This window comes from Carcharodon carcharias, chromosome 22, assembly GCF_017639515.1.
Source record: "Carcharodon carcharias isolate sCarCar2 chromosome 22, sCarCar2.pri, whole genome shotgun sequence".
Classification (NCBI taxonomy): domain Eukaryota; kingdom Metazoa; phylum Chordata; class Chondrichthyes; order Lamniformes; family Lamnidae; genus Carcharodon; species Carcharodon carcharias.
Window position 1 is genome coordinate 60,179,904 of NC_054488.1, and position 16,859 is coordinate 60,196,762.

General features: G+C 44.6%; 1 protein-coding gene across 6 annotated transcripts in view; it reads left to right on the plus strand.

The window, feature by feature from the left end:
• Positions 1-16,859, plus strand: part of stxbp4 (syntaxin binding protein 4) — a 253,195-nt gene that overhangs the window by 118,699 nt on the left and 117,637 nt on the right. For 5 of the 6 annotated variants that reach the window (XM_041217070.1, XM_041217068.1, XM_041217069.1 and 2 more), the window contains 3 exons: positions 747-812; positions 12,243-12,419; positions 14,509-14,625. In XM_041217070.1, coding sequence (XP_041073004.1) covers positions 747-812; positions 12,243-12,419; positions 14,509-14,625 — 360 coding nt within the window. The remainder of the gene's footprint in view (positions 1-746; positions 813-12,242; positions 12,420-14,508; positions 14,626-16,859) is intronic. The other variant, XM_041217071.1, reaches the window with a different exon arrangement.

A 16,859-nucleotide genomic window follows, 5' to 3' on the forward strand; every position in this document is an offset into this window, starting at 1 on the left:
GTGGGAAAATCCTTTGAATAGTGTAATGCTCATTCTGCCATGCTGCCTTTACCACTCTGGTGGTTGTTTAACCAGCAAAGGCTTGGGGCGTAGATTAACTCTGTCTCATTGAAAGCAGAGATATGAGTCCAGGTAAGAAAGAACTTGTTTTTAAGTAGAACATCCACAACATAAGGACATCCCAAATTGCTTTACAACCAATAGTGCCATGGGGACTTTTACATTTACTGGAGAGGGCAGATGAGACCATAGTTTAAAATCACATCTGAAAGACAATGCTCTAACAATGCAGCACTCCTTCAGTCCTGCACTAAGATGGTCAGCTGAGATTTTTGTGCTCCTGCCTCTAGATTGGGGCTTGAACCCACAAGCTTTGACTCAGAGCTGAGTGTCAATGCTGACACTTTAAATAGACCAACCCCAGGCCCCGACATAATAGTCATTTGCAATTACAACATAAAAGCAAAATACTGCGGATGCTGGAAATCTGAAACAAAAACGAAAAATTGCTAGAAAAACTCAGCAGGTCTGACAGCATCTGTGGAGAGAAAGACAGAGTTAACGTTTCGAGTCCATATGACTCTTCTTCAGAGCCATTTTGCAGTTGTTTACTTACAGGACCAGTTAAACTGAAAAATGAGGATAACTGAGCAACCTTGGAAAAGTTACCAATAAAAAGATGAAATGAAAAAAGGGGGTTTTACTAACCTTTCCCCTACTAACCTGTCGTCTTGCATTTTGCTCAGGACGGTTTGGCGGAGTCCGAGAAAAGCAGGAAGCAACTGAGTGAAGAGCTGCAGAAAGTCAAACAGGTGAGGGTCTACAAATCCGTTCTATACGGAAGCTGCTATAGGATTGTCTGCTGGGTGGCCCTGGGGTGGGGGGGAGGGGGGTGGGGGGGTGGGGTGTGGTGGAGGGGGGACACGACACACAGTGTGCATTGTCCCACTTGGCCATGTATATCCAGGTTAGATATTAAGTAGGTGACTGGGGTTCTCTGGTTCTGCAGTTGCCAGTCAGCCCATTCACTTTGATCTTTGATCTATTTTCCCTGCAGTCTATTCTGTAGGGGTTGAGGCTTGTCACTAACATAAAGATAAAGACCTTGGGACCATAGCCACACAGCCCATCATATCTGTACGGACTCTTTGAAATAACTATCCAATTGGTTCCATTCCGCTGCTGTTTCCCCATAACCATGCAGATTTTACAGTTTCCAGGATAGATTTAGTATTTCACCATGTCAAAACTTGCTGTATTGAATTCCATTTGTCCTAATTCTGCCTATTATCCAGGACCTACCGCATCACCAGACTCTGTAGCAAAACCCCTGGAATTGATGCTGTGGGCATTGTCAGTGGCATTACAGATGGATACTCCGTACATCCTTCTATGAAGTTTAACATGATTGAGCAATAAAGGTTGACAGAGGTGGTTCCTGGATAGATTGGCAGGGGAGGAGGGCTAAGTGAAGCAAGGAGGATAGAGTAAGAGGGCTTACTGGGCGCAGGGTGTGAATAAGGTGTGCGCAGTGCATACTTTCTAGGGTGCGTCAGTAGGCGAGAGGGAAGCTGGGTCCCTCTACAGACATGTGTTGAAATTGCTGGAATTTCAGTAGGATAGTGGAGCATAGATCAGAAAGTGACAGTAATGCTCCTATTAGAGACACATCCTGTCAAATCATCCTGGGCATTTTCAAAGGAAGATTGACTGGAATGTTTTTGAGATTCTTGATGCAGATGCACAGTAGTAATACCACAGCTTGCTCAGCCATCCACACTGGCAGTGTATACTGCCACATTGGGGTAAAAACAAGGACCTCCCATTGGCTTTTGTAGCATGTGGAATGGATACTGTTGGTTGTGTAGAAAAAAGAAAGACTTGCATTCCTGTGGCACCTTTCATGACCTCAACTTGTACCAAAACACCTTACAGCCAATAAAGTACTTTTTAAATGTAATCACTGTTGTAATGTAGGAAAAGCAGCAGCCAGTTGGTGCACAGCAAGCTCCCACAACAGCAAGGTGAAAATGATGGAATAATCTGTTTTTTAATGATGTTGGTTGAGGAATTACTATAGGTCAGGACTTTCTCTTCTTCATAATAGTGGCCATGGGGTGCACTAAATGCACCTGAGAGGGGACAGTTTCATCCTGCACAGACAATAGCCTTCGATGGGCTCTGCAGGCTTTCTCCAATGGCGGTGGGCTGTTCACAGAATTAGATAGTATCTGCAACATAGAAACAATCCATTCAGCCCAACTAGCCAACATTTATGCTCCACACGAGCCTCCTCCTACCCCATTTCATATCACCCTAACAGCATATCAATTGTCCTATTTAATAACCAGACTATTTTTCATCTTAAACCGACACTTGTGTTGAAATAACACAGGGATGCATTAGGCAAAACGCATTAACCATTGTGCTCGAAACAGCACATGGCGGATTGAATCCATCTATCACCTATACAATATGCTGTATATAACACACTCTCACCTAAAGAATATCCTATCTTTTACACACATTCGCATATACAATACCCTGTATATAACACACTCTCACCTATACAATACCCTGTATATAATACACTCTCACCTATACAATACCATGTATACAACACACTCTCACTTGTACAATACCCTGTATATAACACACTCTCATCTATACAATACCCTGTACATAACACACTCTCACATATGCAATATCCTGTATATTACACACACTCACATATGCAATATCCTGTATATAACACACTCTCACCTATACAATACCCTGTTTATAACACACTCTCATATATACAATACCCTGTATATTACACATTCTCACCTGTATAATATCCTGCATATAACACACTTTCACCTAAAGAATATCCTGTACATAACACACAGGGAACTATAGCACAGTGATTATTTTAATGGGCTAGTAATCCTGGAGGCCTGGGTGAATGATCCAGACTTGTGTTCAAATCCCACCATGATAGCTGGGGAATTTAAATTTAGTTAAATAAATCAATCTGGGAATGAAAAGCAGTTTCAGTCATGTATTGTCATTAAAACTAATCCGATCTTCTAATGTCCTTCAGGGAAAGAAATCTGCTACCCTCTCCTGGTCTGGTCAACCTGTGACTCCAGACCCACAGCAATGTGGTTGAATCTTAACCATTCTAAAAATGGCCTAACAAGCCACTCATTTAAGGGCAATTAGGGATGGGCAATAAATATTGGCCTTGCCACAATACCCACTACCCACATCGCCTGAATGATTTTTTAAAAAATACTATGTGAAATGCACTTGCACATATATTTAACTTACGCACTGTCCAATGTGGAACACACAAACATATACAATATCCTATGTATAGCTCACTGTAACCTATACAAGATCCTGTATGTAAGACACACTAACCTATAGAATATCCTATGTATAACACATATTAACCTGAGCCATATAACACAATCTAACTTATGCACTATTCTTTATATAACACAACCTAACCTATGCAGTATCCTATATGTAACACACCCCAGTCTATATAATAACCTATATATTAACACACATGAAACTAAACAATATCGTATGTATAACACTACCTAAGCCATGTGCTATGCTGCAGATTTTACACTGTTTAGCTTCTGTGTTATCATCTAGATAGTACACTTCATTTCTGCATCACCATGTGTATATTGCACTGTATTGTTCTTTGTACAGCACATTATCCTGAATGTAACAAGATAACCTATGTTGTAATACAGTCCAGTATGTACATTATCCTGCATTTTACTTTTATTCATTCATGGAATGTGAGTGTTACTGGCAAGGCCAGCGTTTGTTGCTCATCCCTAACTGCCCTTGAGAAGGGGGTGCTGGAGAGCCACCTTCTTGAATGCAACTGAGTGTCTTGCTCGGCCACTTCAGAGGGCAGTTCAGAGTCAACCACATGGCTGTGGGTCTGGAGCCACATGTAGGCCAGACCAGGTAAGGACGGCAGATTTCCCTCCCTAAAGGGCATTAGTGAACCAGATGGGTTTTTACAACGATCAATGATAGTTTCATGATCACCATACTGAGACTCACTTTTTTATTCCAGGTTTATTTATTTACTAAATTTAAATTGCCCCATCTGCTGTGGTGAAATTTGAACTCATGTCTCCTGATCATTAGTCCAGCTCTCCAGATTACTAGCTCCGTAACATAACCACTATGCTAATATTCCCAGTGCAGTACCATTTGTATAACACAGTCCGCGCTGTACATTATCTTGTAGATAATCCAAACGGTGTTCATGAAATGCAGGAAAGATGTCTTGTACTGTGTTTATTGCATCTCTGTGTCGCGTGTATAGTACATGGGAATTCTGTGCTTGCAGGGTCAGTAGCTTCACTGCAAGAGAATGTTCTCAAGCATAAAACATCATAGTTGTTGGCAGAGTAAACAGGCAGAACTGAATCCCTGCGGGGAAAGGCTGTTTTTTCATGTTCATATAAATGAAGCATGTGAATTGATAGTAAGACAAAGCAGATGTGAACTGGGGGCTGTGGGTAGCTCCGTATTAAAGAACTCCAACCCGCAAGACATTGTTTAAAAATAATTAGAGTTTAAAAAAACAATTCATAAACCTAGGTGTTATTGTTAACGGGAGGAGGAGGCTTATTGTACTCCAGTTGGCCTTTAATACATCAGGAATGCAAAATGGAATTTCCTCTCATCGGAAAAGCAGCGAGCGTGTGAAGCAGCTTCCTGTTGTTCGATCTTGAGGTTCTGGTTTCTTGCAGTAAACCTTGGGGGAACAGCTCTTGTGTCGTTCTGCTAGAGCGCTGTTACACTGCCCTTGCCTGCTGCACACCACAAAATTACTTCCGCTGCTGACCAAGGGGTAACAGGGCAGTGACTTTGCATTGAATTACGTTGAGCACAGAAACAGGCCATTCAGCCTAACAGGTCCATGCTCCACATGTGCCTCCTCTCACCCTGACTTCATCTAACTTCATCAACATAACCCTTTCTTTCTTTCTCCCTCATGCGAGTTTCACATTCTCACCACTCGTTGGGTAAAGAAATTTCTCCTTAATTCTTGATTGTATTTATTGGTGATTATCATACATTTATGACCTCTAGTTTTAAGACTATGTTACAAGCAGAAACAGCTTCCCTTCAGCAAGCCTGTGATCTCTATCAGGTCATCCCCTCAGCCTGTGCCTCAGCCTGCTCTGTCTTTTCTGATGGGTAATACTTCATAGCTCTTGTACCCAGACCTCTGCTGCACCCCATGGCTAGCTGCACAGGAGATCTGAAAATAATTAAGATTAAGCAGTACAAAATTATCAGGAGTTTCAAGCCAGCACGAAATACATGTGTAGGCTGCTTTCCAGAACCAGGAGTTAGACTGGCTCCCTGTACATGTCAATGGTACTCAAATACTGGGTGATAACCACATGTCCTGGGACCAATATTTATCCCTCAATCAACATCACTAAAACAGATTATCTAGTCATTATCACATTGCTGTTTGTGGGAGCTTGCTGTGTTTTTTCACATTACAGCAATGCCTACTCCTTATTGACTGTAAAGCTCTTTGGAATGTCCTGAGGCCATGAAAGGTACTTTATAAATGCAAATCTTACTTTCTTTCCTCCCTTCATGACTTGTCACTTTTATCCTCTTCTGCTTCTGCTTGTTCCCAGCTTCTCCCATTGGTTCCCAGCTTTCACCCATTGGATCCCAGGTTCTCACATTGGCTCCAGGATTCTTCCCATTGACTCCCAGATTCTCCCATTGGCTCCCGACTTCTCTCATTGGCTTCTGGCTTCTCCCATTGGCCTCAGCTTCTCCCTAATGGCTCCTGCTTCAGCCATTTGCTCCTGGCTTGTGGCACCAATTCTTCCTGAAGGACTTGCCTCATCCATCACTCTCTCACTGGTGTATCCATATAGAATCATTGATTGACACAGTGCAGAAGGAGGCCATTTGACCCATTGTGCCTGTGCTGACTCTTTGGTAGAGCGTTCTATTAATCCCATTCCCACTACTTTTTCTCTTCAAGTATTTATCCAATTCTCCTCTGAAAATTACCCTCTACCATCCTTTCAGGCAACGTTCCAAAACATAGATCACTGCACAAAAAAAATTGTTTCCTCATGTTGCCTCTGGTTCTTTTGCCAATCATCGTAAATCTGCGCCCTCTAGTTACTGACCCTTTTTCCGTGGAAACAGCCTCTCCTTATTTACTCTATCAAAACCATTCATGATTGGGAACACCTCTATCAAATCTTCTGTTAATCTTAAGCAAAAAAGCTTCCTTGGGATGCTCATGTTGAAATGATGGGGTCTTTACCCCTACACTGGTCATGTTGGCCTTTGCCTCCAGGTATCGTCAGACCCAGCTGATGGCCTTCAGTGGCAGCCTCACCTCTTCAATCAATGGGGTAGAAGTTGACTTTGTGCAATAGCGTAAAACATAAAGGTGAGTTTCCAGCCATCCGTCCCCATTTTGTTGCTTCTACAGTCCAGGCTATGGACAAAGAGCAGGAAAACCAGGACTAACTGGACACTTTCAACAACCAGCACAGACATAATGGGCCAAATGGCCTCCTTCTCAGATGTAGGATTTCTATGTATAGCAGGCTACTGACTATCATTGAAAAAAGTCAAGATCCTACCCCAGTGTATTTTAACAAATATGAAATAGGAAAAAGGTGAAATAGCAAAATGGAGGGAACCCAGACAAAAATAGAATCCTGCAGATGCCAGAAATTTGAAATATAAACAGAAAGTGTCAGAAAAACTCAGCAGGTCAGACAGCAACTGCAGAGAGAGAAACAAGAGTTAACTTTTCAGGTCGATGCAACCCAGCCCAGGCTACCCATCCCCCCACCCTCCCCAGCCCCCTCCCCACCACATGGTCCCCACAATCCTTCCCATTCAACCTATAAGCTATATCGGTGCCATGTTGTACTGAGGCTACAACCATCTTCTTAATGGTTTTGTTAGCTGTTTATACATAGGGCAGAATATAGCACTCATCTGGCGGGTGTGTGCCCGACCTGAACCAGCATAAAGTGACGCCCGATGACCTCGGGTGAATGCCCCGATGTCACTGCGCGATCTTTCAGCCAGCGGGCACGCATGGAAGTCAGCGGCGCGCCCGCTGACAATTAAGCGTCCTGTTAAGGCCCTTATTGAAGTAAATGATTCAAATTTTCGCTGCCCATCCAACCCTTCAGTTGGCAAGCGGGCGAAAAGGCCAAACGGACTTTGCATTTTTGGTGAAACCTCACCCACGGGCGGGATGAGGTTTCGAGCAGTGATTTAAAAAAAAAAGAGAAAACCTTTTGCGCTCGTATTTTACATGGTCCCCGCTCATCTGACAGAGGCACCTGAGAGGGGAGATGTTTTCATTATTTTTAAAATCTTTATTTTTTTTATTTTAAAAGTCTTTAGCTCCCTCAGGCAGCCTCTGTGCCTCAGGGAGCTTTTACCGCGTTCATGTGCGAACTTCCGCACTCGCACTCCTTCTGCCCCCACCTCAGCAGCGCTGAGCCCGCGTTTCACACTGGCTGACTGTTAGTTGGGCAGACAGCGTGAAATCGTGGCCGGCTCCCCCACCGCTCTGGGGCCTGTACCCCCCCCCCACCCCCGCCAAACCCACCTGACCACCAGAAAATCCTGGCCATCCAGTTTTATCAGGCAGCAGCCAGGGGGGTATTTAAAGCGATAAAAACAAAAAACTGCGGATGCTGGAAATCCAAAACAAAAACAGAATTACCTGGAAAAACTCAGCAGGTCCAGCAGCTTCGGCGGAGAAGAAAAGAGTTGACGTTTCGAGTCCTCATGACCAATATATTTCACCCCTCTCCTTGGATTCAACCAGTTCTGCTGAAGGGTCATGAGGACTCGAAACGTCAACTCTTTTCTTCTCCGCCGAAGCTGCCGGACCTGCTGAGTTTTTCCAGGTAATTCTGTTTTTGTTTTGGGGTATTTGAAGCCCTAGTTTTAGCAGCCTTCAAGCAGGGTTTCAACGCAGCACAGTTTGACTCCATAACCTTGAATCTCGAACTGATATCCAACGTGCCTGGAGAGGCTACAGAGCAGCCAGTTCATCGAATAAAACCACGACCGAAACCAGGTTGCATCTGGGTTTCTTTCCCAGCTGGAAAATATTCATGGGGGTAGGGAGGGCGAAATTTCTGGCTATTATTATTTAACTGAGTCTGAAATATTTAATTTTAAAAAAGAGAACTGCTACTGTACGAGGCGTTAGTGATGGAGCTCTAGCCAATTGCACCATCCATCAGCTCACATTCCAAGGTCAGAGCTGATCAGAAGCTGCTTCACCAGAATTGTCGCCTTCCTATTTATCCACGTTTATTATCCAAATTAGCAATCACCTTTGTGCCATTTTCCCCAAACAGTGTACATTGTGGAAGAAGTGCTGCTGGTCTTCAGAGGCTGTGTTCCAGCTGAGCTGCTGGTCTCTAGTATTATGTTCCAGCTGGGCTGTTGGTCTCCAGTGATGTGTTCCAACTGGGCTACTGGTTTCCAGTGATGTGTTCCAGCTGGGCTACTGGTTTCCAGTGATGTGTTCCAGCTAGGCTGCTGGTCTCTAGTATTATGTTCCAGCTGGGCTGTTGGTCTCCAATGATGTGTTCCAGTTGGGCTGCTGGTCTCCAATGATGTGTTCCAGCTGGGCTGTTGGTCTCCAATGATGTGTTCCAACTGGGCTACTGGTCTCCAGTGATGTGTCCCAGCTGGGCTGCTGGTCTCCAGTGATGTGTCCCAGCTGGGCTGCTGGTCTCCAGTGATGTGTTCCAACTGGGCTGCTGGTTTCCAGTGATGTGTTCCAGCTAGGCTACTGGTCTCTAGTATTATGTTCCAGCTGGGCTGTTGGTCTCCAGTGATGTGTTCCAACTGGGCTGCTGGTCTCCAATGATGTGTTCCAGCTGGGCTGCTGGTCTCTAGTATTATGTTCCAACTGGGCTGCTGGTCTCCAATGATGTGTTCCAGCTGGGCTGTTGGTCTCCAATGATGTGTTCCAACTGGGCTACTGGTCTCCAGTGATGTGTCCCAGCTAGTCTGCTGGTCTCCAGTGATGTGTCCCAACTGGGCTGCTGGTTTCCAGTGATGTGTCCCAACTGGGCTGCTGGTTTCCAGTGATGTGTTCCAGCTAGGCTGCTGGTCTCTAGTGTTATGTTCCAGCTGGGCTGTTGGTCTCCAGTGATGTGTTCCAACTGGGTTGCTGGTCTCCAGTGATGTGTCCCAGTTGGGCTGCTGGTCTCCAATGCCATGATCCTGACTGGCTGAAGGACCAGTGTGAAAGTTCAGTTTGTTCTTCAGTTTCCCTTCCTCTCTAGGGGCAGAGGGACCTGACAACAGGAATCTGCAGCATTTTGTAGAGCATCCCCACGCCCTCCACTAAACATGAGACTTGTTTTTGTCAGATGGCTTTCCACTTTAAACACACACCACAAATAGCTATTCTCGGAAATGAGTGAACCGCGAGTGTAACTAATGTAACCAGTACTTCACTGTGGTTAATATGGAATGTTTAGCTTTCCAAAGAGAGTCCACAAGCTCCATGTACACTCAGACAGGGCCTGCTACACTGATTTTATCAAAGATTCAGATGCTGTGCATTTCAGTTTCACTGATGAAGGTGATGGAGCTTCAGTAAGAAGCCGTAAGGTGTTATTTCATTAAAGGACATTTGTTATAAGGAACTAGGGAACTAAGGAATTATAGGAGTGGTTTATTCAGACGTGAGGTACAACTCCCTTTCCCCCCTCCCCGTCTCATCAAAGCTGTGCACCAAGACTTCCCTACTCTTGTACTCCTAACCCATTGAAATAATGACCAACATGCCATTTGCCTTCCTAATTACTTGGGGTACCTACGCTTTAATTTTTTTTGTTTCATGTACAAGGACGCCCAAATCCCTCTGAACAGCGACGTTTAAGAGTTTCTCACCGTTTAAAAAGATGCTCAGTTTTTCTATGCTCCTACCAGAGTGAATAACCTCACATTATACTCCGTCTGTCAACACCTTGCCCACTCACTTAACCCATCCGTCTGTCTTTGCAGACTCTTTGGGTGGAATCTTGTCGGGGTGTCAGGGGTCTGGCCTGCCGCCTGGAGAGCCAGCGAGAAGCCCACACTGCAGGGCGGGTGTTTCCATCCCCACCAGAGCTGGGCACTGTGGTGGCCGGGATGGGAAAGTTTGGAGGGCGGGCACCTGCCCACGATGATGCCTGCCGCTGGCAGGACCGGAAAATCCCCCCCTGCCTCTTTCCGGGAAGACCCGCCCAGTTACAACGCCAGTCAGGCAGTGGCAAGGCCTGTGGTGGGCCTTACTCTGGACTTAGGTGGCCGGCGGGGGGTGGGGGGGAGGGTGGGGGGGTGGGGATAGTCTCACCTACCCAGAGCTGCCAGCCACTCAGAGGCCGGCGGCCCTTGTGCTCAGCAGCGCCACTTGGGAGGCTGTGGCTGCTGCTGGTGGGACGGGCACCGGAGTCCCAGGATCGTGGAGCAACCCAGGCCACAGGTGATGGGGTGTGGGTACAGGGGTGTTGGCAGCAAGGACAGGGGAGTGGTTCCAAGTGGACCCCCCCGTCCTGATGTCCAGTCCCTGGCTGACCAAGGGACACCCCCACTCCAGACGTGACAAACTAGCCGCACCTGTTGTGCAGGCCCCATGCCGACAGGTCCACCTGCAGCTAGGTTAATAATGATGTCATTAATTGGCCACTTAAGGACTTCAATTGGCAGCAAGGCTGTCAGGTCGACCATGGGTCTTCCCACCCAGAACTTAATTCTGGCGGAGACTGGAAGGTAGCAGGGCTCCAGTATGCTACCATCCTAAAGTAAATGCCCTTCCCACCTCCAAGCTCGCCACCAGCGAGGGCACATGATTCCAGTCTTTGTGTCTTCCTCACAGCTTACATTTCTCTCTAGCTTTGTATCACCCCCAAACTTAGATACGTTACACTCAGCCCTTCATCTAAGTCATTAATATAGATTGTAAATAGCTGAGACCCCAGCACTGATCCTTGTGGCACTCCACTGGTCACAGCCTGATAATGTCCCATTCCAATCGGATAACGTCCTGTTTATTCCTATTCTGTGTTATCTGCTCTTTAACTAATCCTCTGTACATGCTAATATTTTCTGTGTTCACACGCACACGTGCACACACACACACACAAACACACACGCACTGATGCTAACTTGCATGTTAACCTCTGTGATACATGTGCAAGGACCCAAAATCCCTCTGAATATCAACATTTCTTAGCCTCTCACCTTTTAAAAGCAAATTAGCAGTTAGAGCGATTTGAGAATCTTTATTCATGGAGAACAAGTCAACATGCAAATAGAGCAAGCAAATGGCCTGTTAGCCTTTATCGCAAAGGGTTGGACTATAAGACTGAGTAAGTGTGATTGCAATAATAGGGCCTTGGTGGGGTCAAACCTGTGGGCTGCTTTTGTATTTGATCACCTTATCTAAGAAGGATTTGACTGTGTGTGTGTGTGTGTGTGTGTGTGTGTGTTTTTGGTTTGGTTTGGTTTGTCAGTCAGTGTTTGTGTGCGTAACAGTCAGTCAGTGCATGTATGTATGTAAGTGCCTCTGCATGTGTGTGTGTCAGTCAGCCAATGCCTGTGTGTGTGTGTGATTTTGTGTTTCAGTCAGTTAGTGCCTGTGTGTGTGTGTTTCAGTCAGTCAATGCCTGTGTGTGTGTGTGTGTCAGTCAATGCCTGTGTATGTGTCAGTCAGTCAATGCCTGTGTGTGTGTGTGGCATGTGTGTGTGTATGTGTTTGGGGGGGGGGGGTGCGGTGGGGAGGGTGTGTGTATGTGCATGCACATCATCAGTGCCTGTGTGTGTGTGTGTGTGTGTGTCAGTCAGTGCCTGTGTGTATGTTAGTGTGTGTGTCTATGTCAGCCAGTGCCTGTGTGTGTGTGTGTATGTCTGTGCCAATCAGTGCCTGTGTATGTGTCAGTCAGTCAAAGCCTGTGTGTGTGGTGTGTGTGCACGTCAGTCAGTGCCTGTGTGTGTCAGTCAGTGATTGAGTGTATGTGTGTGTCAGTCAGTGCCTCTGTGTGTGTGTGTGTGTGTGTATGTGTGCGCACCTGTGTGTGTGTGTCTGTGTCAATCAGTGCCTGTGTGTGTCTGTGAGTCTGTGCTTCTTCCATTTCAATTGCCAACAGTTATTTCATCTTATGCCCAACTTTTCTCTTGCTTTGTCCCAGGAAGCTAAAAGTGCTGTTGAAGAGTGCCGTGCCCTCCGAAGCAGAATCCACCTTGCTGAGGCAGCTCAGCGGCAGGCACAGGGCATGGAGATGGACTATGAGGAGGTGGTCCGGCTGCTGGAGGCTGAGATTACAGAGCTCAAAGCTCAGCTGGTGGATCAGCACGGGCAGACCAAGGCAAGACTCGGTGTCATCCCTTGTTACCGTAGCAACGCAGTGGTCATCATGCCATGTTCTGTATATGTTAAGTGCTCACCCATTGCAGCAAAGTAGGTCAGAGCCTGTCAGAGTATTACACGGCTATTCAGAGGAATTCAAGCAAGAGTCTCAATGTGACGGCTCTATCACTTGAGTGAGTTATTAACACAAGGGCAAGTGAGCTTTGCAGCAGTCTAACTGGGTCACTCCCTATTCAGCTTTCCAAACTAATCACAAATAGGCTTGTCGCTTTTTTTCCTGTCATTTAAAGGAGTGTCCAAACCTTTGTGTCCTCCTCGCATGGGGCCTCATGGGTCAAATGTGATACAGTTTTAAATCCATGTTCTCCATAAATTGCGAGCCAGGGTCTTGTTTTATTTAGTTCCCTGTGGCTGCCACAGGCAGGGTCAGCATTTATTCACATTTACTCCCCCTGGAGAATATGGAAGAGGTTGGGCCAATGCTCTTGAAGTGCTGAAGTCCAGTTAGGAGCTGGGAGTTTGACACAACTGAGTGGCTCCCTGGGGCCATTTCACAGGCTGGTGTGAGACTGGAGTCACGTACAGGCCCAGACTAGGTATGGGGGTAGCAGGATTCCTTCCCTTAAGGACACTAGTGAACCTGCTGAGTTTCCAGGCATCGTAATCCCTCTTTACTGATGTCCACATTTCCAGGATTTTTTTTGGAGCAAAGTGTTTGATCCTGGCTTGGGCACAGCCCATAAGACCATAAAACCATAAGACTTAGGAGTAGAAATAGGCCATTCAGCCCATCGAGTCTGCTCCGCCATTCAATGAGATCATGGCTGATCTGATAATCCTCAACTCCACCTTCCTGCCTTTTCCCCATAACCCTTGATCCCCTTACTGATTAAAAATCTGTCTATCTCAGCCTTGAATATACTTAAGAGACCCAGCCTCTACAACCCTCTGTGGTAAAGAATTCCACAGACTCAATACCCTCTGAGGGAAGAAATTCCTCCTCATCTCAGTTTTAAGTGGGCACCCCCTTACTCTGAGATTCTACCCTCTGATCCTAGAGTCTGCCACAAGGGGAAACAACCTCTCAGCATTTACCCTGTCAAACCCCCTAAGAATCTTATATGTTTCAATAAGGTTGCCTCTCATTCTTTTAAACTCCATTGAGTACAGGCCCAACCTTATCAACCTCTCCTCATAAGAAAATCCCTCCAAACCCAGTGAACCCTCTCTCCAAGGCCGGTAAATCTTTCGTTAGGTAAGGGACCAAAATTGTTCACAGTAGTCTAGGTGTGGTCTGACTCCAAACTGGTGTTGGATAAACAGCGCTTCAGACCGGGAGGCACTGCTTCCCCGCTCTGCGTGGGGAACAATACAATTCACCGCCTCCCAGCGCAGACCCCAGCACGATGGAGGTGCCAGGCAGGAATTCCGGCCCGGAGCTGGGTATTCTGTCTCCCAGTTTCAGTGACCAGCCAATCCACGACCTTAACTTCCGTGCCTGATTGTGCAATCAGCTGCTCCTTCCAAGCAGGTTTTCCACCAGGAGTAGGATGTTGGAGCCACGTCAGTGTGAAATTTCCTCTTTCATCGCACTGCTGGCGATTGCCATTTAATGAAATGGTCAGTAGCTGACGGCACTGTGAAGACCTACACACTGAGCCAGGTGCGCTAGTTCGCTTGCCGTCCCCACTGTGACAGTGGGAAGCTGGTACAAAGGGCTACACAACATTTCTGGGTTAGAGGGGGAGGAAAGGGAGGCAGTTTCTGGAAAGAGTTTCCGAATAGATTTCACTCAATCATGAATTTGCCCTCTTATCCCTGTCCTCCCCCAGTCTCCCACCCCCACCCCCCTCCAAGACACCAATACTCACCGGTTGGGTTTAGACGTGAAGAATGGTTATTAAGTGGTTGGTGGGCCCACATAAATACAGCCCAGCCATAGGTTAGTGCTTCCAAGGACAGGGATTTCCAAATTTAGGTAAGTACACGATATAAAGTGTGGACTTTACACGTGAGTACGAAACATTGACTGTTACCTGTAATAAAAGGACAGAAGGTGATAGTTTTAACATGTGTCTTTCTTCCAGGATGATACCCAGGACCTCAGAAAGCGAATTGCTGTTCTCGATTGTCAGTTACGGAAGTCCGAGATTGCGAAGAAAACCTTTGAAGTGTCCACTGAGAAACTGCTACAGTTTGTGGAGGTACAGTATGTATATACAAGCCAGGGATATCCTTATATACAAACCATTGATATCCTTATATACAAGCCAGGGATATCCTTATATACAAACCAGGGATATCCTTATATACAAGGCAGGGATATCCTTATATACAAACCAGGGATATCCTTATATACAAACCAGGGATATCCTAATATACAAACCAGGGATATCCTTATATACAAACCAGGGATATCCTTATATACAAGGCAGGGATATCCTTATATACAAACCAGGGATATACTGATATACAAACCAGGGATATCCTTATATACAAACCAGGGATGTCCTTATATACAAACCAGGGATATCCTTACATACAAACCAGGGATATCCTAATATACAAACCAGGGATATCCTTATATACAAACCAGGGATATCCTTATATACAAACCATGGATATCCTTATATACAAGGCAGGGATATCCTTACATACAAACCAGGGATATCCTTACATACAAACCAGGGATATCCTAATATACAAACCATGGATATCCTAATATACAAACCAGGGATATCTTTACATAAAAACCAGGGATATCCTAATATACAAACCATGGATATCCTAATATACAAACCAGGGATATCCTTATATATGAACCAGGGATATCCTTATATACAAACCAGGGATATACTTATATACAAACCAGGGATATTCTTATATACAAACCAGGGATATCCTTATATACAAACCATGGATATCCTAATATACAAACCAGGGATATCCTTATATATGAACCAGGGATATCCTTATATACAAACCAGGGATATACTTATATACAAACCAGGGATATCCTTATATACAAACCATGGATATCCTTATATACAAACCAGGGATATCCTTACATATAAACCAGGGATATCCTTATATAGAAACCAAGGGATATCCTAATATACAAATCAGGGATATCCTTATATACAAACCACGGATATCCTAATATACAAACCAGGGATAAGCTTTTACATACAAACCAGGGATATCCTAATATACAAACCAGGGATATCCTTATATACAAGCCAGGGATATCCTTATATACAAACCAGGGATATCCTTATATACAAACCAGAGATATCCTTACATACAAACCAGGGATAACCTTATATACAAACCAGAGATATCCTTACATACAAACCAGGGATATCCTTATATACAAACCAGGGATATCCTTATATACAAACCAGAGATATCCTTATATACAAACCAGGGATATCCTTATATACAAACCAGGGATATCCTTATATACAAACCAGAGATATCCTTATATACAAACCAGGGATATCCTTATATACAAACCAGGGATACCCTTATATACAAACCAGAGATATCCTTATATACAAACCAGAGATATCCTTATATACAAACCAGGGATATCCTAATATACAAACCAGGGATAACCTTATATACAAACCAGGGATATCCTTATATACAAACCAGGGATATCCTTATATACAAACCAGGGATATCCTTATATACAAACCAGGGATATCCTTATATACAAACCAGAGATATCCTTATATACAAACCAGGGATATCCTTATATACAAACCAGGGATATCCTTATATACAAACCAGGAATATCCTTATATACAAACCAGGGATATCCTAATATACAAACCATGGATATCCTAATATACAAACCAGGGATATCCTTACATAAAAACCAGGGATATCCTAATATACAAACCATGGATATCCTAATATACAAACCGGGGATATCCTTATATATGAACCAGGGATATCCTTATATACAAACCAGGGATATAATTATATACAAACCAGGGATATCCTTATATACAAACCAGGGATATCCTTATATACAAACCATGGATATCCTAATATACAAACCAGGGATATCCTTATATATGAACCAGAGATATCCTTATATACAAACCAGGGATATACTTATATACAAACCAGGGATATCCTTATATACAAACCAGGGATATCCTTATATACAAACCATGGATATCCTTATATACAAACCAGGGATATCCTTATATACAAACCATGGATATCCTTATATACAAACCAGGGATATCCTTACATATAAACCAGGGATATCCTTATATAGAAACCAAGGGATATCCTAATATACAAATCAGGGACATCCTTATATACAAACCAGGGATATCCTAATATACAAACCAGGGATAACCTTTTACATACAAACCAGGGATATCCTAATATACAAACCAGGGATATCCTTATATACCAA